This window comes from Lepidochelys olivacea (assembly GCF_965140295.1).
Source record: "Lepidochelys olivacea isolate rLepOli2 genome assembly, chromosome: 9".
Classification (NCBI taxonomy): Eukaryota; Metazoa; Chordata; order Testudines; family Cheloniidae; genus Lepidochelys; species Lepidochelys olivacea.
In genome coordinates, this window is record NC_140419.1 from 24,797,899 (window position 1) to 24,823,954 (window position 26,056).

The 26,056-nt window shown below is 40.3% G+C and overlaps 1 protein-coding gene across 2 annotated transcripts in view; it reads right to left on the minus strand.

Annotated features, from left to right (window-relative positions):
- KCNAB1 (potassium voltage-gated channel subfamily A regulatory beta subunit 1) overlaps positions 1–25,642 on the minus strand; it is a gene marked incomplete at its 5' end in the record, with an annotated part of 237,651 nt that extends 212,009 nt beyond the window's left edge. The window contains one exon of one of the 2 annotated variants that reach the window (XM_084639176.1): positions 25,368–25,642. In XM_084639176.1, coding sequence (XP_084495302.1) covers positions 25,368–25,642 — 275 coding nt within the window. Of the gene's footprint in view, positions 1–20,525; positions 20,784–25,367 lie in introns of those variants that run through there. The other variant, XM_084639177.1, reaches the window with a different exon arrangement.
- Positions 25,643–26,056: the final 414 nt, after the last annotated feature.

Sequence of the window (26,056 nt, forward strand, 5' to 3'; positions counted from 1 at the left end):
CTTTAATCTGCTCTCATTTTCACTGCTTGCTTTTATTAATTATTAATCAGTATTACCTCAGCCTTGGACACACTGATTTTCTAAACTGGTCTAGTCCGTTGCTGGTTTTAAAGCTATGCCTCTCCAGGACAAGCTCCAACTGCTCCAGAGTGTCTTTAAATGACTCCTCAAGAATGTTTGTGCTACTGGAATTACACAAATGCCTGGGATTTTGTCTTCTGGGTTTCTTCTAGCACAGGAAAATGCTAAACAGGAGAACAAACTCGTAAAACCATATCAGGAAAGAGCAGTTCTTCAGCAAGCATCTCAGCCACACAAAGTAGTGAAAAATTGCCTTTCAAGTCAATTTTCTTAAACAGCATAATATAGAGAACTACTTAGAATTTGAGACACCATTTTTAAGCCTGTGACTGGAGTTTCTGAGTGGCCTTTCCAATGTTACTGTGACAGATAACCGCTTTACATTTTTATGCATGTCCAATTCTGAGAAAAATGAATAAATACATTTGTGCAGGTCAAAAGAAACCAAATCAAGCTGTAAAAATGCAATCTATAATTTAACAAATCGCCCATGCAATCACTGTGCTTACATCACTCATTCACTGGTGATGCAGATTGAGCTGCAGTTTTTATATAAATGCACAAAAAAGATACATATTCAGATTGTGAATGACAGATACCCCAGAAGATGAAAAATATGATAAAATTAGTTCTACATAAAAAGTAATCTCACCTATTCCTCAATGGAGTATGTATAATAATTCCTAGGAAGCAATATATACAGAAGTCGTGCAAGCGTGCCTTCACTACCGGATATTTCTTGCAACAAAATTCTTGCACGTTTTAAAGGAAATATTATTTAAAATAAGATTAAAAGTGGGGTCATTTATTCAGTGTTTGGGGATGAACACTCTGCACAAACCTTCTATTGTACTGGAATCTGGTGGCCTCCCTCTGATTCTACATTATTAATTTGTATAGTTATTACAAAGCACCCAGAGGCCCAACCTGAGATCAGTGCCCCATTGTGCTAGGCACTGTACAAACACAAGAAAGAGTTCCAGCCCTGAAGAGCTTACAGTCTAAATAGGGAAGACAGCCTGAGAGTGGGAGTAGGGAAGGATTATCATCCTTATTTTTCCAGTTGGCAAATGGAGGCCCAGAAAGATTAAATGTCTTGCCCAAGGTCATACAGGAAGCCTATGGTAGAGCAAAAGTGCCTTGATCATAAGGCAACCCTTCCTCCCATGGCAGCCTTCTCCTTGGGAGGCAGGGGCCCAACCAGAATTTTCCTAATGAGATGGCCCAGAGCTCTCCCTCCCCTCCCCACACTCCCAAGTTCTCTCCCCCTTCACCCAGCACACTGCCCCCCCACACATCCAACCCTAAGCTCTTACCCAGAGAGATAGTCAGGCCAAAAAAACCCAGATGCATCAGGGGCCAGGCAGTTCTGCCAGCCCCAGATCCCATCCTCCTTCTGTGCCTCTACTTTCCCAGGAAGCACTAAAAGCCCTGATCCATTCCTGCCAACCTCTGAGGGTGCCCACTGCTCATGGGCACTGGACAGACTCTAGAGGTTGGGGAGCCAAGCAGGCATGTGGGTTTGCAATGCCCCTCACTTAATTTTGGCCCGCCACCTCTCCTTCATGACAGAGGGGCAACCAAGCCAAATTTGAGTGAGTGGCAGTACAACCTGGCCAAATTTCCAGCTCCACTCATGGGCCAAAGGTGGAAATAGGGGCTGTGTCCCCTACCCCCTCCTTATTGTGCTCCTGTTTGGAGGTCTCTTTTCCCACAATCCTGCATGTGGGACTCCTGCACTTGTCACTTACAGTCACTCAACCCTCCTCCCCACCCTCTCTCTTCATTTGAAGTGTCAACACGCCTACTCCTCTCTCCTTTCTTCCTGAGGTGACCATAATCTACTGTCCCCAGAAGTCTGCCTCCACCTTCCTCTCTGACTTTGATCCTTGTATCTTCCTCTGGCTCTCTCCTCACTCTCCTACCCTTATCCTCAATTACGTCATCCTTCATAACAAGCATTGGTTTGACTCTGCTGCCTCCTAGTCCCTACTGTCTTCTTTGTTCTCCAGTTATAGACAGTTTCTCTTGCTCATCATCCTATTTATTCTCCTGATCTGGACCCTGTCTGACTTTAGAGTAATTCCTAGGAAAGGGAAAGGTATGATGATCTGCTGATGGGGGCTCACAGAGCCATTTTTAGAAGTTCTGTCACAAAACTGAATGGCGGGTTGTTGCTACTTCCTTAACTTACATAGGACCAATTCTTTGGATTCTGCTAAATCCATACCAGAGATTAAGTATTTAAATGATCTTCAGGACTAAATTATGAGCAAATGTTTTGCCTTTGGAATATGAGAGCTTAGAAAAAAGTATCAGATATTTCCATATAGTTTCTCAAGTAAAGAGGTCCACAGGCCCCCTTCACTTTGCCTTCTAGCCACATTATCCACAAATTTGCTAGACTATCATACACTCAGTATAGTTTTCAGGAACAAACTCCAAATGCTTCCAGGCAATGCACCAATATACATTTGTTTGCAAAGTGGTATTGCTTCACTGAATGAGAAAGCAAAAAAAGAGAGTAGCTTTTTGGAGCATATAAACCCCTGGTACATTGGATTTATTTTAGGCTAAGTGTTAAGAGGCATTTATATGAAAATACTGGCATAAGTAGCAGAAAGAGAGGTAATAGAGTTCTTTTGAAGAAAAGGACATGGATGGGGAAAGGAAGGAAGGATCTAACTGCTGGAAAGGAGAAAGACTTAGAGACAACAGTTTTTATTGGGTTTATTTTATTTACTTTAATTAATCAAAGCTTCCAAAAGTCTTGAGCTTGCATCAATAAAAGATTTGTGCTGAAGTTTGGGTCTAAATTTTTATTTCATCTGAAGAAGTTCAGCCATCTGTGATATGAAACTCAGATTCAATCATCAGAACACACATTATAGCTGGTAGTACAGAGAAATGCACTTGGACTAGTATGAAGCTAAGAATTACACCATCAAAACCTTTGCAGAGCCTGTATTTTATATTGAACTCGACTGACATTCTTGAGAAAGGAAAAAAGCCCTGTAGTAAGCCAACATACTTGCCAGCTGATGGAAAGAGTGTATCATGCATTTTACATTTTTTAAAATTCATCTACTGGTAGTCTACTTGTGGCACTGTAATTTACAGTGAAGTTATTATTTTAGTTGAAACCTGTTTGAGGCGTGATACTGTTCTTTACTACACCAAGGCATTGAAGAAATTTTAAAAAGCCTTTACATTTTTGAAGCACTTCAGTTATCTTCCGCTCAGTCATGATAGTCATTACTTGCTGTGTATATGTTATGTACAGGCCCGGGACCATAGGACTTCAACACAGCCATAGAAATGCTTGGTATTCTTATCTTTAGTCTCTGTTATAAGCAACAACTTTCTTCTTTATAGCACAAAATACTAATGTGCAAAAATTCTAGGCATGGGCTCTGCTGCCAACAGCAAGCTACATTTACAACCAGTTTATGATGAACTTTCTTTCAATGTGTATTTAACACCCTCATTTATATCGCTGCTGAATTCAGTTCAGTAACTTCCAAAGGAATGGCAACAGTTTACTCCAGGCTGCATTTGACTGAATTTGGCCCCAGAGCACGTACAGTAAAGGCAAAATTCACACTGGCCACCACTTAAGCCTTCAAAATAAGGGTGATTTTCACCCATAGAGAATTTCCATTACCTGACAAGTCCAATAAACTTGAAAGTCTGTCCAACATGGACAACAAAAGAGAGCCATAGGTCACTTATGACACTTTGCATAGGATAGCCAAACACTTATAATGCTTAGAAGAAAATAAAGGTTTTTAATAAACTTGAATAAACTATTGTTTTTGTTCTGATGGGCTAGGTCATTTTTACGTCAAAATGTCCAAAACTTCCAAGTCTCCCTGCTGGAAAAATACTACCAAACAACAAATCCTGTCCAAATGACTCTATGGACACGCAGTCTGTGAAATGCAGTCAACAGGCAGTATTCTGCCTACATTGCTGATGACTCTTTCAGTATCTGGCAAAGTAAGCTTTAAAACTAGAGTTTCTCACAGAGCCAGAAGGTATGTGACAAATAAGAGCAAGCAAGCAAATCACTTGCCATCAGCACAAGCTGTTTCTCTACATAATACTAAGGGTGCAGTTGACTTTTTCAGAAAAAAAGTTATGAATAAATCACATTTCCCATGTTTACCATGGAAAAATGGCATCCATATACTTCAAGCCTGCCTGGCATATTTGTGAATAAAGTATGGAAATGAGTGCATGATGTACAGCAGAGTGAGTTAGATTTATATATGCACATTTTGTTGTTCTTTTTGTTAACTGGGATTTAAGTATCTGTTGTAGCACATTCAGAGGCATTGGTGACGTACTTTCAGTTATAGAAGCATTTTTACAAAAAAAAAAACAAAAAAAAAAAACTGGCCATCACGATTATATACAAACAAGCAAGTTCACTTAGCTAAAGAGCTCCTCCTGCTGAAAGTCTAACTAGGGAATTTGGTTTAGTGCTATGTGAAATGAACCATATACAAACAGAATGTCTTAATGGATGCTCTCTCCCCATCCTCACCCCAATACTGTTCCTGTCTCCATTGTGCCTGTTTTTTCATTATATACTTTGTTTTCAAAGGGGAGGGGGAAAAGCCAGGGACAAAAGCCAGGTAGTGAAAGGGAAGGCAGTTAGAAAAAGAAAGAGGAGAATAGGGTTCTAACTAAATGAAGGGGAAAGAGGGGGGAAGAGACCTGGATGAGTGGGTTTATTTTGTGTCCTACAGCTGGAAAATAAAGGAAGACCTGTGAAGACTAAAGACTAAATATTTAAAGAGGAAAACATGTGGATAGAGGGACCAATTGCTACAGGGGGAAAAGAACACACTAAAACAATCGAGGCTAAATTTAAATGAATATGAGCGTGACTGTGCTGTCAGTTGAATGGCTCAAGGAGCTCCAAGGGTCATTGGACTGATGGCTCAGAGACTTTCAAAGGGACACAAAAAAAAACCCATCATGACCCATTTTCATTTCGACCCACAGAAACAGAGACCAATGTTACAGACGTCTGAATTAGGGCTGGATTATCTCACAGATATTATAGGCTCATGGTTTAGGGCCCTGGCTCCTGGTGTCACATGATTACATCAGAATCTGAGCTTTAAGATTAAAGTATCTAGCCTTCATGGTTGTGAAGAAAGCTTTGAACTATGAAATGAGCATAACCAATGCAGTGGTGTCTGCCAGAGGCCCCTCCAGCAAAGAACCAAAAACCATGGCTCTGAGTGACGTGAACTGTTGCCCCATTCATCACAATCGAGCATTAGATACCAAGATCCACTGTCCTGGGGAGCCCTGCAGTGCCAACTCCACAACACCTGAGGGCTGTGTGTGTCACTGGAAAAGACTTGTGCAGGTGGGCTAGCCCACCTGCACAGACATGTTACTCCCTTCCTGATGCTGGGGTACGTACTGGGGGGCCATCCTGCTACCAGTGCAGTCTCTCTGTAGGTGAGAGGTGGGCCCTGCTGCTGCCACTACTGCCGGAAGGGAAGGGGGGCACCATCACTGCTCTTCCTACCTGGGTAGAGGAAGGGGCCACCCCAGCACCACCACGGTGCATGGATGCACAGCCATGGAGAGCCCTCGAAAGGCCCTTTTCTGAGCTACTCCTTTCTGAGTGTGGAGGAAGAAATGGACAAAGGCTTGCCAAAGTATCCAGAATTATACAAGACAGATGCTCTTTGTACAAGCCTCTGTGGAATCGCCAGAGCTGAGAAGGTCATAGCTACAAAATTCAGATCCAGATTTCAAGCAGCCCTAATTTGGGGGTATTGAGCAGCAGGGTTTTCATTCAGGTCCTCCTCTAGAATAGAAAAGCTCTATCAAATATAAATATGGAAACAAGAAAACAAAACTGCAATGACTCAGCTTCCAACCTCCATTTCTCAGTGTGTGGCCACTGCAAAGGTAAAGCCAGCAATCAAGAAGAGGCTTGACTCTGAGAAACTTCGTCAGTCTTTTCATGGATATTCCCTCACCTGCAACCCTCAGGAGTATCTTGTATTTTCAGGTCTTTGATAAATGCCCTATATCTTTCCTGTCTCCCAATCCTGTACTCACCACTAGACAACGTGGCTCTAAAGGTCCCTTTTGTTGCATATTAAGTTAGTATTTGACCTTTTTGTTGAAGTGTTACAAATCTGTCTGGTCAGCTAGAAAAATGGTGACCTGTTCTAATGCAGGGGTTCTCAACTTTTTTCTTCCTGAGGCCCCAAAACATGCTATAAAAATTCCTCTGTCTGCCTGTGCCACAACTCTTTTTCTGCATATCCAGAAGCTTAAAAGTCAGGACCAGCATTATTGGATAGCAAGCAGGGGAACTACCTGGGGCCCCACACGGCTTTGTTGCTAAGTAAAACTGCAAAAACTAGTTTGTACATGAAATTAAAAACAAATCCTATCCTTTTGCAATATTATCGTCCCTTGAATTTTTCATTCTAATTGTATTTGTTTTAATCTCTATGTGTACTTTTATTTTTCAGAACAAAGAAATGCTGTTTAACCAGCCCCAGTAATCTTTTCAACCAATCATGGTAGGACAATTGTAATCAAGTCATTCTCTCAGGAAAAGAGACACTGGGATTGACTCTTCTCTTACCTACGCTGATGTAAATCAGGAGTCAGCAGAGATACAGCAGTTTAAATCTGACATGAGCGGTGACTCAGGCCCATGGAATCTTTCATTACAGTTACTTCTTAAGAAGGCATCTAATGTATTTCAGGGTTGCTGCTGATTTCTTAATCCATCACACTATTGCAGCCTGTTAGCAGCATTTAAATTTCTGACTGACATAATTAGGAGGCTGAGGGTAAAGAGCAGGTTTCCCATTCTTTCTGTCACCTAAAGCATAAGTCCCTCTGTGGTAAAATACAGTGTGCAAGGTGAAGCAGTTTGAGAACTGAGGTTAGTATCTCAAAGCCAAAGCAAAGGGCCGAGCACTATGAGCACTGTAAAACTAAATAGATAAAATACCACCAATAAAAGAAAACAAAGTACTGATCCATCACTTGTTAATAGCCGAGAGATCTTTGAGGCAGGGATCATATTTTCATGCGTGTTTCTACAGTGCCTTGCCTTCCGGGGGCCAACTGTGTTTTAAAAATGCGTGCAGCTGTACAGGGGAGTTAGACTGCCAGGTACCTACATAACAGCATTAGTGTCCCGTTTTCTCTCCCCCCCTCATGGCTCCGGTATGAGGGGGGAGAACATTGGGCTGTGTGCCCACTACTCTCTCCCAGACAAGTGGGCCAGAAAAGGGCAAAACAAGGGCAGGAAGTGGGTGGCGCCTTGGTTCTGCACAAGCCTCAAAGGTGTTGACCAGCAGAAGTGAATAGGAAAGTAAGATACATCTTGTACAGGAGTGTTAAGTTACTTCTCCATTAGAGCAAGGGGGGACCCTCTAGGTGAAATCCTGGCTCCTATTGAAAGAAATGGCAAAATGTCCATTGATTCCAACAGGGAAATGACTTCACGCTCTGATCTTTGATAGGGCTCCTCATGGGGCAATGCACCCCTAGGACAGTGTCATTAAGACATACCATTGCGTAGGAGTTGGTGCAAAATCTTCCTGCCTTAAGAGGAGCTCTGGGAGAGATTATGTCTTACATAAAAATATGTAGTTAAATATTAAATAAGAAAAGCGGCATTAGAGAATACTACATATGTGCAATGTTGCAGTTTACATTGTAAGAATCTTAGCTTTCACACTTCCAGTTTTTAATTGTACAGTTAAGGTTGCAAGACACAGCTTAATGGTTTGCATATTACACTGATCAAAAAAAAACCAAAAACTTTTACACATCAAAATAGTTATTTAATTCAAGCATGTTGACCCACCCTTTTGAGTAAATCAGTAAACTGCAAAGCTGAGTACTGGTTTCTTTTGGAATTTCTTAGCTAAATCAAGGCTAAGATTGGGTGGGGAATAGGTGGAATATCTATTAATGTTGCTAACAAGATCAACAGGGAAGGCCAGATCTTTAAAGTATTTAGGAGCCTAAAGATGAACATAGCTGCTTTTGAAAAATCCCTCCAGCTGCTTCACCACATTTGAACATTTTGGATACTTCCCTGCTCTGCATCACAAGTCCCTTATGAATTTCTTTACAATTGATATAATCCATCCTTTGCAATCAAGGACAGTTGGCAGGAGGCCCCTCTGGCTTTTCCTGAATTTCTTTTAGCTCAACATATATCATGTCTTGCTGTTCTGATGTTTTGTTTGCCTTTCAAATTCTTCATTGATTTCAATTAGTCTCACTTAAATTAGAATAGAACAGTGAGGATAGAACAAGTTATTCTCAGGGTATTTCCCCCCCAAATAAACTTTTATTAGGAGGATCTTCCCCCAGGTCCTGCCAGCTTCTATGCACGTTATACAATCTATGATGTTAATAGGAGAAACTATCTGGGGACAGTCTCCTAGCTCTTTAATTGCATCATATCTCTAACTGCAGGGAAGAGCAGCTAGGCACTCTAATAATGCTAGGTGGACTACAGATATTTGATGAAAGCAATTTGATCATTTTTGTGTAACAATGTAACAGCGTAAAAAAAGGGGGAATACAGTGTTTTGCAACTACTGGGCCAAATTCCGCAAAGCTTTTGCCATGAGAATACAAATTTTACTTCTCTCTGCCAGAAAAGCTCCTTGCACGTCCCAGATTTAACTTCTTCTGTTCCCCCTCAGCCCTCCTGTCCTACCCCATAACTGAGATTATAACCTCTTTGTGTCTCTACAAGTTGACAGTGTTGTCATTTGAGACCTGTGCCAAGGGTTTGCACCAGCATGTGCTGAATAGTCCACTATGTGAACTGAAGACATCTTTATTATTTTGGAAAGAAAGAAAATCATCCAAAGACACTCTGACATCAATATCTGTTCTTCAAGGTAAACATTCCTGAAGAGTTTTAGTATGCAGACTTACATACAAGTTTCACAGATAGAAACACTCTTTAGTACACCCCCTTAGCATGTGGGCCCTCCCTCACTTCTAGTAGGTGTACCAAAATATATAGCATTATTGGATGTCATTGCAGTATGATTGCTCATCTTTTCTTTAAACTTAATAGTGGCTGCAGTCCCTTGCTTCTGCAATTCAATGTTCAGCATTATTGTACAATGTGGTATATGTGGGTGGTAACACTGCAGTAGGGATACAGTCATTTAAATCCAGCCATTGATTTGTCTCTGCCCTTAGCAGTTTGTTTTCACAATGGGTAAAATTCACCTCTCTTTAGAGTTAAGTACTGCCTAGCCCTTGTGCTAAATCCCACTTCAGCCTCAAAACAGGGCCTGTGTGAGTCAGGAGTGAATTTCACTATGTAACAGTAACATTTGCAATTAAGGTTGGCTGGAAAGCAAGAATTGTATTTTGAGAAAGCTTGAGATTTTGGCATTTGGTTTTGTTCTACAATGGAGCCAATACCAAGACTTTTTTTAAAAAAAAAGTGGGGGGGGGGGGGAAGAGACATACCACGGAGTAGCCAATAGTCTGGCAGTTAGGATTCACACCTGGAATGTAGGAAAGGTAGATTTGTGTCCCTTGATGTAGACTGGAGACTTGAACTAGGGTCTCCCAGAATCCAGGTGAGTGCCCTAATCATGGAGCTATTAGCTATTCTGGGGTTGGGGGTCTCTCTGTTCGGTTTTTATCAGAGATTCCATCCTGGACCTGAGAAACTGTCCTGAATAAAGTTTCATCAAAACTGATGTTTCTGCAAAAGTTTTGATTTTGACAAATCTGTATTTTCCAATGAAAAATGTTTTGTCAAAAAATTCCCTGACCAGCTCTATTTACAACTCATTCTAGAGAGTCACTAATATGGAATTCCTATACCTTCATATACCCTCTACAATTGTCAACCATTCAATTACTGAAAAATACTTAACTTCTGTTCAACCTATGGACTTTTTGTGCCCCAATTCTGTAGCATGAGGAGTTTACTGTTTTGATCTGATAAAGAAATACAAATGTTAGGACTTAAAATATTTACTATATTTTTTTGTACAACTATATGGTGACAAATCTAATTTTCCTGGTTTAATTAGCTTGAAGAAAAGCAATATATATTTGTAGATGTCGGATGCTTTCTACAGGAGAACTGTGGTTTAATAATTGAATAATTATAGTCTCCAATTCTCTTGAGAGTTACTGAAGCAAAGTTTGGAAGAGAAAAGAAAATTTATACTCTGCAAAAACAAAATGGACTTTGCCAATGTTTTTCTGAATTCCCCTAGAATGACATTCATTTTCCTGGATAAAACCCAAGTAGTTGAACTACGATTAAAAAAGAAAAAGCTGGCATTTTCAAAGGAATTTAAGAATTTCAATGGGAGTTGTCCAACAACCTTAGACTCCTTTGAAAATCCAAGCTCAGCATCCAAGCATTAGGATCCTAAAATCATATTTAAGCACTCAAATATGCAGCTTCATTTTAAAAAAAAAAAAACAGTGAACAGCAAATAACTCCTACTGAAGCCAACAGGAGCTAGTTGGTGCTCATATTTTGAAAATCAGGCCATTTATTTAGGTGCATAAATATGCACTTACGGACAGAAATTTAGCACTCATTCTTTAAAATCTTGTGAAAGAATGGAATAAGGATGAACATATTCTTTGAGTAGGCCATGAAGTTTAATGGGCAGATGCCATAAAATTTGCAGAGGACACCAAACTGGGAGGGGCTGCAAGAATTCTGGAGGATAGGATTAGAATTCAAGACAACCTTAACAAATTGGAGAATTGGTCTGAAATCAACAAGATGAAATTCCATAAAGACAATGCATAGTACTACACTTAGGAAGGAAAAAAATGAAGTGCACAAATACAAAATGGGAACAGGAGGCTTAGGTGGTAGTACTGCTGAAAAGGATTTGGGGCATTTTAGTGGATCACAAATTGAATGAGAGTCAATGTGATGCAGTTGTGAAATAGGCTAATATTCTGGCATGCGTTAACAGGGGTGTTGCAAGTCAGTCATTGGAGGCAGTTGTCCTGCTCTACTTGACAATGGTGAAGCCTCAGCTGTGTTCAGTTCTGTGCACCACACTTTAGGAAAGATGTGGACAAATTAGAAGGAAAAAGAGTGAAGAGGAGAGCAACAAAAAATGATAAAAGGTTTAGAAAAACTGACCTATAAGTTTAAAAAAAAAAAAAAACACACTTTAGTCTTGAGAAAAGATGCCAGAGCGGGAATCTGACAACAGTCTTCAAAATATGTTAAGAGCTGCTATAAAGAGGACTGATCAATTGTTCTCCATGTCCACAGAAGGTAGGACAAGCAGTCTGCAGCAAGGGAGATTTAGATTAGACATTAAGAAAAACTTTAACAATAAGGGCAGTTAAGCTCTACAATAGGCTTCCAAGGGAGGTTGTGGAATCTCCATCATTGGAGGTTTTTAAGCACAGGTCAGACAAACACCTATCAGGGACGGACTAGGTATACTTGGTCCTGCTTCAGCACAGGGGCTGGACTAGATGACCGCAAAGTCATTTCCAGCCCTACATTTCTATAACAAGGCATCTGACTCATTCGGCAGATAGGGCCATTGTGTGTTTTTACACTGGTCCATGGCCCATGTAAATTAAGTAGGGTAGTCAACCTATGTTGTAAACATAGAGGCAACATGCGAGGGCACAAACGGGGTCACGTGCCCCCTGAGATTTCTGCCACGGTTTGTAGGCCCTGCTTGGTTACATGGTGCAGTTGGACCCCCTCCCCGTACAACAGCTACCAGAGCCTGCTAGCTGCACCCAGTGAGGAGAGGTAGGAGCAACAGCTGGGAGCTGCAGGGAGAGGCCAGACTTGAGCTGTTCTGGGGGTGGCCGAACCTTTAAATTGGGCCCCTCTCCCCGCTATCAGCAGGTATGGGTCATCTCTGCATAAACATGCAATTACTCAAGCAAGGCAGGCTTAGGATCAAACATTTCTTAGTTCTTGCAATTATTCCTTTTGGACCTTGGCCTGCTCACTCAACCTTTCTCCCTCAGTTTCCTCATCTGCCAAATAGAGATGATGATAATGCCTCCCTACTTCATAGGGCTGTTGTGAGGATTAAGTTAAGGGTCAATGTGCTTTAGACTTCACAAGCATTTTATAAAAAGTAAATTCATAGTAATATGTAAAAAACTTAGGAACTGCATATGTCACATGGAACTGCACGTTTCGCACTATGTCAATCTATGGCCCCATTATCCACCTTAACCCTGTAAAGTCAGAATGCGCATAGGTTTAGAAAAAACACCAGATCGTACTAAATTGGCATCTGATACAATTTCAGTTCCAGCCCACATTGTTTAAGTCTTTAGAAGGTTAAAACCAACAACGATGTAGAAGAAATCTATATGTAATAAAAGCCCTGCCATATAAGGAAATTAGATCTATGTACTGAAAGCCATCTCAGAGGGACACTATTATCAGAAGCAAAATTAACAGTGGTGTAGTTTCAGATGTTCAATATAGGCTAAACTAAGCTGCATTTGTTAAGGCAATGAAAGGAAAAAAAGACTAATCACCTTATAAATAAACCAGCTTATAGGTATATAATGAGGGTTCCTTATTAAAAATGCATTACTTTCCATACTAAATTAAACAGCTTTTAACAACAAAAGGGTTTTCTTCTTACCTTTACTTAAGTGAGATAAGATAACTTAAGTGAGTTTAGACCCTATGAAAAATCTGGGAAACAGATCTGGCAGGTAAACAAGCATATTAAAGCACTAAAAAGAAAAGCTCCAAAAAGTCACCACAAACCCAGCAAAGATCTCAGCTTAGCAGAACTCAAAATCGAATACAAGTCAGAAAAAAAAGTAGCAAGAGCTATTTAAAAAACCATCTCCAAATCCTCAATGGGAGGAGCAGTTTTCTCCCCTTCCAAACCAATGGTCCAAAAAGTCCTTATTCAGCCCTTCAGAATGGGTGAAATTTGCCACTGTGTACACAGCCAATATAAAGCCTATCCATTACTTGAGCCCTATTTTGAGAATTGCATAGACCTTATGCCAGCCCTCTGCACAGAGTTTCACCTGAGTAAAGGCTTCAATATTTGGTCCAATGCCCTTTCTCTAACTCTCCAATTTGTCAAAGTCATTTTGAATTCTAGTTGTGTCCTCCAAAGTGCTTGCAACCCCTCCCAGTTTGGTATCATCTGCAGATTTTATGAGCACACTCTTCACTCCCTTATCCAAGTCCTTAACGAAGATATTGACTAGTGCCAGATGTTAGGACTAACCCCTGCAGGACCCCAATTTGACAAGCCAGTGGCAGAGCCAGGCATAGAACCCAATCACTGAGCAAAATGCTGTTTGACTAGTGCAAGTATACAAGGTACAGATGCAGTGTATCTTCTATAAACCTTAAAATTACAAATTCCAGAGGCTTTGCTCTATGGTGTTATAAATGGAACCCTGAGTGAGTTTTCGTATTGGGAACCCCTATAGAAAATTTCTCTCTAATCACAGACTAGAACTGGCTCTTCTATTTTAGGTATATTTTCTATACGGCATGGGGCGGAGATAGAGAGGTCTTCATATTTTTGGCCTAATATTTTGTTAACTTTGTGGGAACTAGATCCATCCATGAGCAGGGTATATGTAAAACATGCATTTGGAGGATAACCTCTAATGGAATAAAAACTTAATTGAGAGCGAGCCACAACTGCATTTTTGGAAGCAAAATGTGACTATGAAATGGCTGCAGCCTTTTGGTCAGTTGCTTGTATAGTTTTTAAAACTGCCAGCAGGTCAGGAACTGGGGTATTCACTTGACTCCCCCCCCCCCCTTTTTTTTTTTAAAGGCAAAGTGTTCAATATATGAAATGGCAGGACAAAATGAAAAGTGGGGAATTATTGTTGAAGTAATAAAGCTAATAAGGGGAAGCCATTTTTCTTTAAATTTTATACTTGAACCAACCAATTCAAATCATAAATTATTTAAAGGGTGGAAGACTAATCTTTGGAGGAGCTAAAAGGAACTTTCCTCAATGAAGGGAGAAGTGTAGGAGAGAATTGGTTAGTCAGTGCATTTGGGGAAAAAATACATGGACAGCGTATCTCCAATAAATTTTATGGATTCACACCAGGGATAAATTCTGCTCCTTATTTTTAAAGTAGCCCTATTCAACTCCTGGAACTGTTTATCACATTTATGTGGCATTGTTTTATTGTCACTGGATGCGTTGCCTCTTTATACTGCTTTTAGATCACATGGGCTTTCCTGGGTTTGCTTCTCTTCCTGGGCAATCAGTCTCTGAAAAAGACCACATTTCCCTGGCTGGCAAGTGAACAGTAGAACTGTGTGACAGCTTTAAATAAGAGAAAATATACTCTTATTTCAATTTTCCTCACAGTTTTCTGCCTGGTCTCAGGCAAAAGGAATCTCCAAGGAAAGTAAACATTTTGAAATGCCATTTTCCTTTTATTGTGGGTACAGAAAAAAGTTATTTACTATCCCTGTTTGACGTCAAATGTAATCAGTTAAATTAAACTTTTGCGGGGAGGGGGAGAGATGGGAAAGGTCACTCAGGTATTCATTTTCCCCTCCCTCAGTCCACCTTCTTTCTCCCAGCCTAACCAGTGTCCTCATCACCACCCCCACACAGCCTAATCAGTGCCCCTATCACCACCCCCACACAGCCCTCCCCATGCTTTCTGCTTCTCTAATGCAAGCAACATCTTCACAACACGAAAAGGCTGAGCTAGATTCTGGTGTCACTTATATTGCTGTACATTCAGGGTGAATCCACTGAAGACAAAGAAGGTTCTCTTACTGTACACTGATGTGAATGAGATCAGAATCTAACCCAAACATAATAACCATAGGCAAGAAGAGCTCAAGATAAAATTATGTTCTGAAAGTTTCCTTATGGTTTCAGTAGCACTATTGGCTTCTGTATGTATTTCAGAGGATTTGGTGGATCAGTAGGATAGTTTTTGGTGGATATTTTGGACTATATGCTTCCTGATGCAGTCTTAGATGATGCATGGAAATGAACTATTTTGGTCCTATTTTTTTTTTCAGTTTGTGCATTATTGTAACATAAATGTTGAACCAAAAGTCAGCTTGCTAACTTGGGCGAGGGAGGCAAGCCTAGAGTTTAAAGGCCTGATCTTGCAGTGTCTTACTTGAGCAAGACTCCAATTGGGGGAGTTTGAATCCTAATTTTGTGGCTCAAGCCCATCTTTAAGGAACAGCCACACACAAAAAGTTCTGACCTGTCCATATTTGCAGGGCTTAATCACGCGCACGTGCCTTGGTAACAAAATCTCCACACTTTGACACCAAGATCAATGAACAGCAGAGGGTTAAAGCAGATTCTACAGTTTATTGATCTTTGGAAGGAATGTAAAGTCAACCACTTAACATTCATTTTCAAGCAGTAGACACATAGCAGTCTGAAAATTGTAATATCACTTAATGCAGGATATGTACTTGACATTTTGAAATAAACAAAACTATCACTCTGCTTACCACAAAATAGTCAATAAATTCAGACCTATTAGATGTTTTTAGTAACGTGTCTAAAAACATTGTTATAGGTTATTTTTCCAATTCCCTATAGTATTTCATTGCTCACTATAAAAGTTCCCCTCATGCTTAGGCTGCAAAAACTAACTTTTAATCAAGTAATTATGAATTGTATTTTCCTTCAGCTGTGCAGATTCCTCATCTCAGCTTAGGGAGCTCAGTCCTTTTCTTATCTGTATGTACTAGAGTAAGTATGATTAGCGGGGAGAAGAAAACAATGGGAGAAGGGCAGGAAACAGCAGGGACGGGATCCAACTCCCACAGTGGGAGTTAGATTATTCCCTAAGAAAGTTTGGGTTTTTAAATCAGAAATTATTAAAGTCTTCACTAATTTTTCTTCTAGGTTTTAGGCAGTTGTTACTCAGAGTCCCATTGCCAGAGAAAAGACCAGGAAAGAAACTCAGAATTTCACCCTTTTCCTCAGCCCCTTTTTCCTGCATGCCAATTCTGTCCCCATAGAAGTCCATAGGTGTTTTGCCATGGACTTCAGCAGAATAAGATCCCAAGACCTTGTCTACACAGCGTTCCCCTCATTTAACCTAACCAGTTTAGAAATCTGTTTAGTTAAATCTGTGCAACCCTCTTGCATGGACTCTCAGAAAGCAGTTTTAGAGCACCTTGTATCCAGTTTGCTTAAATTTGTAAGGAATGGATATAAGCTAAGTCAATACAAGGAAATCTTAAAACCCATTTAAGTGTCAAACAGCAGGGGGTTTTAAGAAAAGAATGATTTAGTTAAGACTTATATGCAAGTTGCACATAAGACAAGGCCTGAGTTTTGCTCTTTAGTTTAAACAGCCAACTAACTTTAATCAAGTAATCCAACAACATAAATGCTGATTAGCTAGGAGAACTAGATGGAAATGGCCCTATAGAAGAATGCAAGGGAGACATCTGTGATCAGGGCCGTCCCTAGCTATTCTGGGGCCTTATGCAGCCCCCTCCCCACCCCCGCCGGGGGGTGGGGTTTGGCTTGGGGGGCAGGGGGAACCACCCCCCAGCGGCACAGCTAGGGCCAGGTCGCTGTACTCCTGCTGCTGGTGAGTGCAGGCCCAGACCTGCCACAGTCTTCAGGGGAGTGGGGGCGGGGCAGAGCAGGGGTGGGCTTTGTGTACAGGTAAGGACGGTCCGGTCTGTGATGGTAACATCAAAGAGTTTCCTGTCCTTTGCACAGGTCTATTTCTTGGGTACAAATCAGAGCCTTAGATTGTAAGAAAACCCTTATGTTCTCCAAACAGTTCATTTCATCCCTATATAGAAGAGCAGAGCTAGGTCTTTTGCAGCATATATAAGTCATAAGGTATAAATCTGGCGTAAGTGGAGTTTGTGGGGTACAAAGGGCTTTCAGAGAGATTTGCACTTGGAATTAATTTCACCCATGAAGATTAAAAACAACTGAACAATCTATATGTGGACAGGCGGCCCCAAGTGGCAGGAACAGTTCTGACTTAGTCCTGCCTCAGGGCCCAGGGTCAGAACAGATGACTGCTTGATACCTGCTGCTGCTCTTCAATGTACAGGAAAATCATCAAGGGACCCATGGGGGAGTGTGGCATGTATAGGTTTTGGACAGCATGGCCAACTGCAGCATACATAGGCACAAGCAGAAGGGGGGAGCACTAAGCAGGCCTGTGGCATCTCATTGTGCTCCCTAGGAGCATACATGGTTGTGGGGCATCTCACCACCACCTGCCTCTAGCGTAAAAAAGTCTCGTCTGCACTTGCTGTGGATCAGTTCCTTGAAACCACTAGCCTCCAGCAGCACAAGCTCTGCCTTTCAGCTCCTGCAGGCCTTGCTCTCTCTGCGTAGGTAGCAATCATCATACACCAATGCCTAAGTCCTCGGAGTGTCCCTGCTGTGATCAGCCCCTTATCCACTGAACACTCACAGAATTACCAGGCCTGGTGTTCCCAAAGAAACAGAACACACACTGGCTTCTAAGATTCAACTCAAGACCAGCACTTTGCTTAACACCATAGCACTTCGATATATTTATAGTGAAAACAAGAATAAAGTTTATCAAAGATTAGCGATTCAGGTGACATCAACTAAGAATATTGGAAATAAATGGTTACAAATAAAACCAAATCAGACAACACAACTAACAAGTTAAAACTTTTCACCTAAAGTTCTCTCCAGCATTTTCATCCAAGCCTGCTTGAGATCTCACTTTCATGAAGCAAATTCATTGTCCATTTATTTACTTTCTAGGTGAGGGATGACACTGGTAAGGTATCTTCTTTGTCCCCCCAAAATATAGTGGAGCAAACCTTTGATATGTACCTCAAAATACCCCTTCCTCCCCACCCCCATTTTCTCTTCCTGTTTTGTTTTGTTTTTTTAAGTTCTCACAATACCTCATTTACATTCAGTTGGACTGGTGATAGAAAACCCCTTGTGAAACATACAATACTTAGTTTACCTATAAACAGCCTGTTAGATAAAGGTTTGTCTGACAGCAAAGCGTTTTTTCCCCTCTTTTCTAGTGAGAAGTCCCAAGAATATAATGTTCACGGTATAAATGTAACTCCTCATGCAACAACTGAGCATGCATTTTGCGATGGTATCAGTGACCAGTGTGACTTTTGAGACCCCACATGACACTCTTTGGTTAACTAGAATGACATGCCAAATCCAAAAGAGATCCCTGTAACTCTCCTGCACCCCCTTGCCAGCTGGCATTAAGAGGTTCTTGGGTCACTCATGCTTACCCAGTGCTAATATAGGCTTACTTTAGCTCAAGTCTCTCCCAGATGCAGATGGATTCCAGGCAGATTCTGGAGTGCCATAAGACAATACAGGATCCTTACTGATTAAATTTCAGTGAACGTTTAGATTGATGATTTGATTTTTCACATTTTCTCTGGCTTCTGTTTGCAAAGTTGCACAGAATAATACATTTGCCAAAAATCTATTTGCAATCACTTTTCTATGTTTTTTCCATGTCCCAGTTTAGCACATTACTTCTGAATGTTTTGACTAGAGAATGTGAGATGAAGGATAAGATTGAGCATGATAAAAACTAAGAGTGTCACAGAAGTCATGACTTTCTGGGACCGCCGTGACTTCCACAGCTACAGTGACTGGTGCACCCCTCTCCCCTCCCCAAGCAGCAGCCCCAGCCATCTTCCCTCCCCCTCTCCCCCACAGAGCAGTGGCACCCCAGCCCTGCCCCCCACCCCCAGAGCAGCTAAACTTTAGTCAGGGATATTTTCCATAAAGTCACGGACAGGTCATGGGCCATGAATTTTTATTTATTGCCCATGACCTGGCCATGACTTTTTACAAAAAAAATACCCCTGACTAAATGTTAGTCTCTGTTTAAGAACACACTATATGAAATATGGAAACAAACAGTCTTTTTATAATTTGGCCCATGAAGAACTGTAAAATGCACAGAGACATGACTAGTCAAGGAAGAAACATGCAAGATATACATACCCCACCCCATCAGCCCTATCTGAATGATGAGACACTAAGGGCCTGATTCTGACATTTACAGTTAATCGTACCTTACTCCTTGGTTAGTCCTACTGAGGTCAATGAGACTATATTCATGGAGTTAGGAACTACTCAACATGAATAAGCATTCAATATCAGGCCCTCAACTTTCACCCAAAAGGCTGTGCCATTGGACCAGCAAGCAAGACAACATACTAACCACAACATTAACAGGTCACAATAAATCCCTGTGTACTTTAAAAAAACTCTCTCAATTGGACTCCACTTGTGAGATATACCTTTCAATCTGTTTCCCAGTTCCCTAGTGATAATATAATGAACCATAGCTCTGTCTGCACTGGTGCTGTGCTATTAATAAGGCTAGCAACAGAAAGATTAAGTGTACTGTTTAAAATCAGTGTTAGCTGGTGGGTTTCTGAGTCCAAGTCTAGACTGGTAGCATCATCTAGAGTATATAGTTGTCTGTGGTAATTTTTCTCTTAAGTTTCTGTCCCTCTCCCCCCACCCCTTCCCTCCAATTTTCAGGGACAGTTCAACATATCCAGACAAAAAGGAATAATATTCTCTTCCCTTTTAACGTCAAATACTATTTTTTAAAGAATTGGTAACGTGTGTTTCTTCAACAAGTGACTATCTAAAGTGAGGTTTACTCCTGCAATATATTCATTAAAAAGCATGCAATAAACAAATTCAATAAAAGCTGCAAATTAGCACACACAAAAAGTCAAATTTCATAATTCTATACATATGCCTGTTTTAGACAGATGCTGCATTATGCATTCAATAACAATTGGCTAGAATGTAAAGTGTCGTACTTCTTGGAATCAACATTTTACTTACATGTTTTTCATTGTATTGGTCATTTGTCCTAGTTTTGCCAAGAAAAGTTAAATTTCCTTGAGGAAAATTAAGATCTGAATTTAGATTATACATTATGCAGAGTACATTTACTCTAGACAATGAACATGTGTGAGAGAGAGAGCATGCGCGAGAGCGTGCATGAACAGGCAGATAGATTTTAAGGTACATACACTATGTAAATGAACTATAGATATGTTCTAGCAAAGACATTTATAAATAGATATATTTGTATTTAGCTGCGACATTAAGTACATTTCCCAGACCAGAAAAGTTCTGTGTAGCAAGAAAGCTTGTCTTTCATCAACAGAAGTGGTGCATTAAAAGATATTACCACAACCACCAAGTCTCTTAACATCCTGGGACCAACATGGCTACAACACTGCAAAGATACGTTCTTTAAGACATGATGTATAATGTACATATAATCTATTTATAGCCATTTTATTGTCATTCTTTGCTGTAAGAGTTTTATTGGGCCAGACCTCCCCTCATTTCAGCTGTTTCTTAGTAATTGTACTGGACTATGAAGATAATCTGACAACAAGTATATGAAAGTACCTGTATATCATTCCTGTCCCAGCTTTGACAGTTTCATGTAATGACACTCCATGCATATGCAAAAACTTCTCTAGTTGTTTCAGTTCTGCTGCTCCACTTAGCCTTCCAGCCCAGCATCTTGCTGGAAGGCAGACTTTAAGGGTGGTGCTTTGCCTTTTACCCCTCAACAGTGCTTCAGTGGATTTCAGCACACTTGGCTTGTGGGGTGGGATTTCCGTGCAGGGAGGTCTGTACAAATGCATATTCCAAGATAAAAGATTCTCAAAGTCCAATAAAGCATTTGAGATTTAGATTACTGGTAGTTTCCACTTTTCTGGCTTCTCTATGTTCTTTTGTAATGCAAGTCTCTTGCCATTATATTTCTATTAGGAGATGCAGCTTTAACTTAGTAATATTTGCCTGATAGAACCATGGGACTATAAAGAGTTTTCCTCCCAGTCACTCTGTACCTTATTGCTACTGGCTCATTTTAATTGGTGCCTAAGATGGATCCTAGCCAGGATCAGTGACCTTTTTCCCCCATCAGTTAAAACCTCTCATGGTCAAGTACTCAAAGGGACTGTGTATTGCCCCGGGAAGAGAATGATAACTGTTTCCCATGTCTTATATTTAGACAAAGAAAAAATATTTGTTCTGGATTCAGTACAAGGCTGATAAATAAAACCCATGAGAACTTGCATTTAAGTCCTTGGGCAGGATACTTAAATGTTGTAATGTCCCCAAGTCAAATCATCAAGGCAATTTAATTTCTTGTAGAGTACATTATAGCCTCACATAAATCTGGTGAGTTGGGCTGTCAGTTTCTTTTCCTATTATCAAAAGGTCCATTCAGGGTTCCTGACCGTTATGAAAATGATGGCAGAACTGGGGAGGGGCCAAAGAGTCAGAAATGTCAAAAACGTTTCTATAATTTTAATAAATACAAATTCTCCATAAGATTGAAACACTTCGTTTTCTGGACGTGGATAGACTGTAAATTAACGTGCAACTGTGGCTGGTGGCAGTCTGAGAGTGGTCTTTTGCTGCTAGCCTGGTAGGGACAGGGAATGGTGCGGTAGCTCAGCAGCTGGGTGGGCTATTCAGCAGCTGGCGGCTCCCTCGGGATTTAGTTTGCCTGGAGCTTTGAATAGTACTGACAGGCTCCAGATGAGAATATTTGCATATGAGTCTAAGTGCAGTGTCTGTTGACATGTTGCTCTGCCTTTAGAGGAAGTAAACCAAGGGGTTGGCTTAGTGGTTTAAGCCTCAGATTTGCTATACCCAGATTCTTCGGAATCAGACTGAAATCCTGTCAGTATTAATTCAGCTCTTCATACTTCTGAGGGAGAAGAGCGGCGTACCATGCAGTTTTTCTGTAGATTATGTGGATAGCACGATTTACAGTAGGGTCTGTAAACACAAGGCCCCGGTCTGTTCTGTGTGAACCGTAAAAATTCCATCGTGCTTCTGTAGCCAAAATTTTTCTTTCCCCTGCATTTTTGTGTAGCATGCAACACATCAATTGTCAGTCTTACTGCCTTCCTTCACCCTCTAGCCTAGACAGTATATATATACAAACATGAGTTGCCTTTAAACCCCCACTTTCCTCCCACTCCTGCACCAATAAAATCAACACTTTCAAACAAATCAGCAGATAATTCTCTAGTTTTAAGACTAGAGAATTGTTGGTATCTCAGACATCACTTTGTGCCAAAGAGAGATAAATGTTAGCTTTTTAATGGTACCCACTGTATGTAATTTGTAATGTGTTTAAGATATAATTCAGGTGCTCTATAAATTTAAAATATCAAGAGAATTAGTAGACATCCCAGATTAGCCACCCAAGCCAAATAAACAGCTCAATGAGCATGAATCAGTATAATGCAAGAAGGAATATTGTTACTTCTCACAGAATCACAGTTCTGCAGCCCTTTGTTACAACTCTCTTTCAATCACTAATACAGAGTATGATTAGATCATCAAAAGATTAATGTACCATGGATTCAGCTTATCCTCAAATCCTTCAAAGCAGATAAACAGACGGATCTCAGAAGAGAACATATTTGAAAAGATTATAATTCAATGTCACAGAGGATGATTTTTGCATGGAAATGTGTAGGACTCCAATTATTCTGTCTCTGCAAACTGTGGGTGACCAAAGACCTAAGGAATTCAGATGCCCTTGTCAACACCAGTTGTAGTGCTTCATCAAGTGAATATATTCAAATATATTCAAATATATTCACATTCAGTCAACTCTATGTTATCTTTTATAATGTCCTAAACTATTTTTAAGATCTGCATATAAAAACTGGTTCAGATTCAAGTAACAGTAAGTTCTGTTTCCTGCTCTCTGAAAGGTACACTAAGAAACAACCTGTTCCCTGGAGCTCCATGTATTAACATTGGCATTGGAGATTGGTACATGGAAGCAATTTGTCGAACCAATCTGATCCTTTTGTATTCTCTGAAATTAGATTTCACAGCAGTTAAAATAATCATGATCTAGGGAAGTCACTGGGATGGTTTCTAAATATATCATTTAGCAATTGACCTTATTTTTACTGCCACCCAGGTAACGTAAAAAAAATGTACAAATATTTTCATGGCAATTCAGTGTAGCAGCACAATGTAACTGGTTATCCTAAATAGAAATAGCAGAGATTTATCATGGAGCTGTATATTAGATAGCTTTCAGAGTTCAGTTTAAAGAAAAGGAGGCTGAAAATGTGGAAGTCCAGTTCACATCCAGTTTACGAATAAATTGCTTCTATAAAGAAGATACCCGGGTTAGAACCAAACCCTACATCCAGATACTGCTAAACTTTGGGTGAGGGAGGTTCAGAATTCAAAACCAAATTACAGTTTTACAACTGGCATGTCTCTCTGCATTGACCAAACCAAAACACTACATCGGAGCGTCCCTGGGTGACACAAACATGGTTCTACATCTGATCTTTCACTATCAGACCCTACTTCTGCAAGGACCCAAACAAAACTCCTTGGTCTAAACCAACAGATTTTTGGTGGGCTGGAAATGCAAATACAAGCAATACATCTTGGCCTCAACTCAAGTGAGTTTTCCTTGCTTTGACTCACTGGGAATCACTAGCAATCAATGCCAATGTAGTTTAAATATTCAAGCTGCATTATACATTTTTAATATACAAGCATGCTCAATAGGTTGCCAAAAAAAAAAATACTTTCCTTAGCTTTCAACTCTCTGGCCCCAGATATCTCCATCTTCTGGGTTTTTTCACTATCGTGTAAAACTTATGATTTTGTCTACACGCTTTCCTGCAGCTTAATTCTGATAGACTCATCCTTTCCCAACCAAGTCTCCTTTCATCCAAACATATCCTTAACACCTCAGAAAGATCTTCTGTTCCCTCCTATTACCACATCCTGGAGGGCTTGATTGTATTTTCCTTAATAATGTTGCATCCTGCATGCAGCTTTACTCCAGTGTTAAGTAAATATTGCTACCAGTTCTTCATGAGTTTTAAAACATGAGGCTATTGTATTTTTAGAAGTATATGTAAAGACTTTACTACATTAACAACTCAACTCCTGCAAAATAATTGCATCCTTCATAGTGCTCTGTTAACACATCATTCAGCGTTCAGGTAGCTTGACCATGAGTTTCACATGACTAGTCAATCTGTTTTAATGTGTTTTTTACTCCACATTTATTTGACAACTAAATTTAGCCACTGGGCTAACATTTTCCTTATTGGATGTGGTCTGCTACTAATTTCTTAGTAATAGTGTATGCAAAACAGTCTCATTTCTGTACTAACTTGCACACATTTTCCTTTTAGCTACTTTCTATTTTCAACCCTTTCCCCCCCCCCACAGTGAAATCCTACTGATTCTAGTGTCACTGTGGAAAGGTCTCCCATTCACAGTAGTCACTTTAGACACTTTGCTTTGAGATTTTGGATGATTTTATCTGGCAATGGGGTTAGAAGCCTGGCTGTCTGCTAAATGTATTAAAGCTGGGCAGGGCAAAGCACTGCAAAACAAACACACACACACACCCCAACACTCATTGATTCAGAGATGGACTAGATAAAAATGCTTGTTATATTTTCCTTCTGCCACCTACTGAAGTAAGTAGGGTTATCAGAGTAAGATCCCACTCAATATGGATAGGGGTAGCAGAACCTAGCCTACAGGTTGTATCATTTTATGACAGCTGGGCTGAAACATTAATAACCAATTTATATTAAAGCCCTACCTAATTAGGGCTCATTAGAGGTTCTAGATTAGAGACCCATAAACCTAAGCCTGGGTCTTATTTGCGCTGATGAGGCCCCTTTACATTTAGAATTAATGAAAATCAGCCTCCCATATGCTTTGAGATTTTAAAAGGGCTTAGATTAGAGGCAATTTATTGAATAAAATGAAAATGTTCCCTTCTGTCTCAGAAGTGGCTTGTTTTCAAGCTGGCATTGATACACTCCCCCACAATTTAGGAAAAACTAACAAGGGTTTGCAAACGCTTTCATTCGGTATTCTCAGGTCACCTCCATAATCCTTGCACATTAGTAGTATATTGTGCACTAAACTCAAATGAAATCACAGTCACATTGACAAGATAGCTGATGAGATACAAGTCTGAGGATTCAGCAACTTTTACATTCAAGTGACTAATAAGCAATCGCCTATAATTGTCAGTTTTGTAGTTGGCAGGGGTGTACTCTGTTACATGCAACCAGACCCACTGTAAAGTGATTAGAAAATGTCTAACAACCAACCAGGTACAAAACACAGAGCTTTCTGGGTTTGTTTGGGGTTTTTTGTGGGTGAAAACGCTTATTTGAAATTTCTTTTGAAGACTAATACGTTTAGCTTTCTTACCTGTGAGGCATTCCGGTAGTGTATGCGATTGTATGCTCATACGATAAGTCACATATTTTCAGATACCAGTTCATCTCCAGTTCTCGCATGAGTGCCAGTCTCCATCCCCTTTGCTGTATCTGACCTGTGGTATTGAGTCTGTTGTCCTTGCTCTTTTCAAAGGAGCTCTTTGGAGCTTTTTCTCTACTCCCTAAAGAAAGGACAGAGTGTTTCCTTAACTTGGCTGTCTCATCAAGATTTTTACTCCCCACTGTCCCAGTGCGTGCTGCAAGCATTTTTGTGGTCTTGCCTGTCTGCAAAGGAACCACCACCTAGCACTAAGTCACTGTCTGCAAGTCATTTAAACTGATTTCAGCGTGCACTTTCCTCCCTCTATAACCTTATCCTGGCCACAAAGCTGTAATTAGATATGCATCTACAGGGCTTAACCAGAAAGAATAGCTGTAACCTTTTCATAGGGAAAATCTGTAAACTTCCTACCAGTTGACATACTTGAATACACAAAGTAGTAGTATCCCACATTTCACAACAAACAACACTCATAAACACACTATCATTTTACAAGAACAATTTTGATGTATGTGGATAACCTTTTATATATAGTTACATCTAAAGCAAACAATCTCACCTGCATACGTTTCACTGAATTGTTTTGTTATCATGTGTATTTGAAATTGAGATCCAGCTCA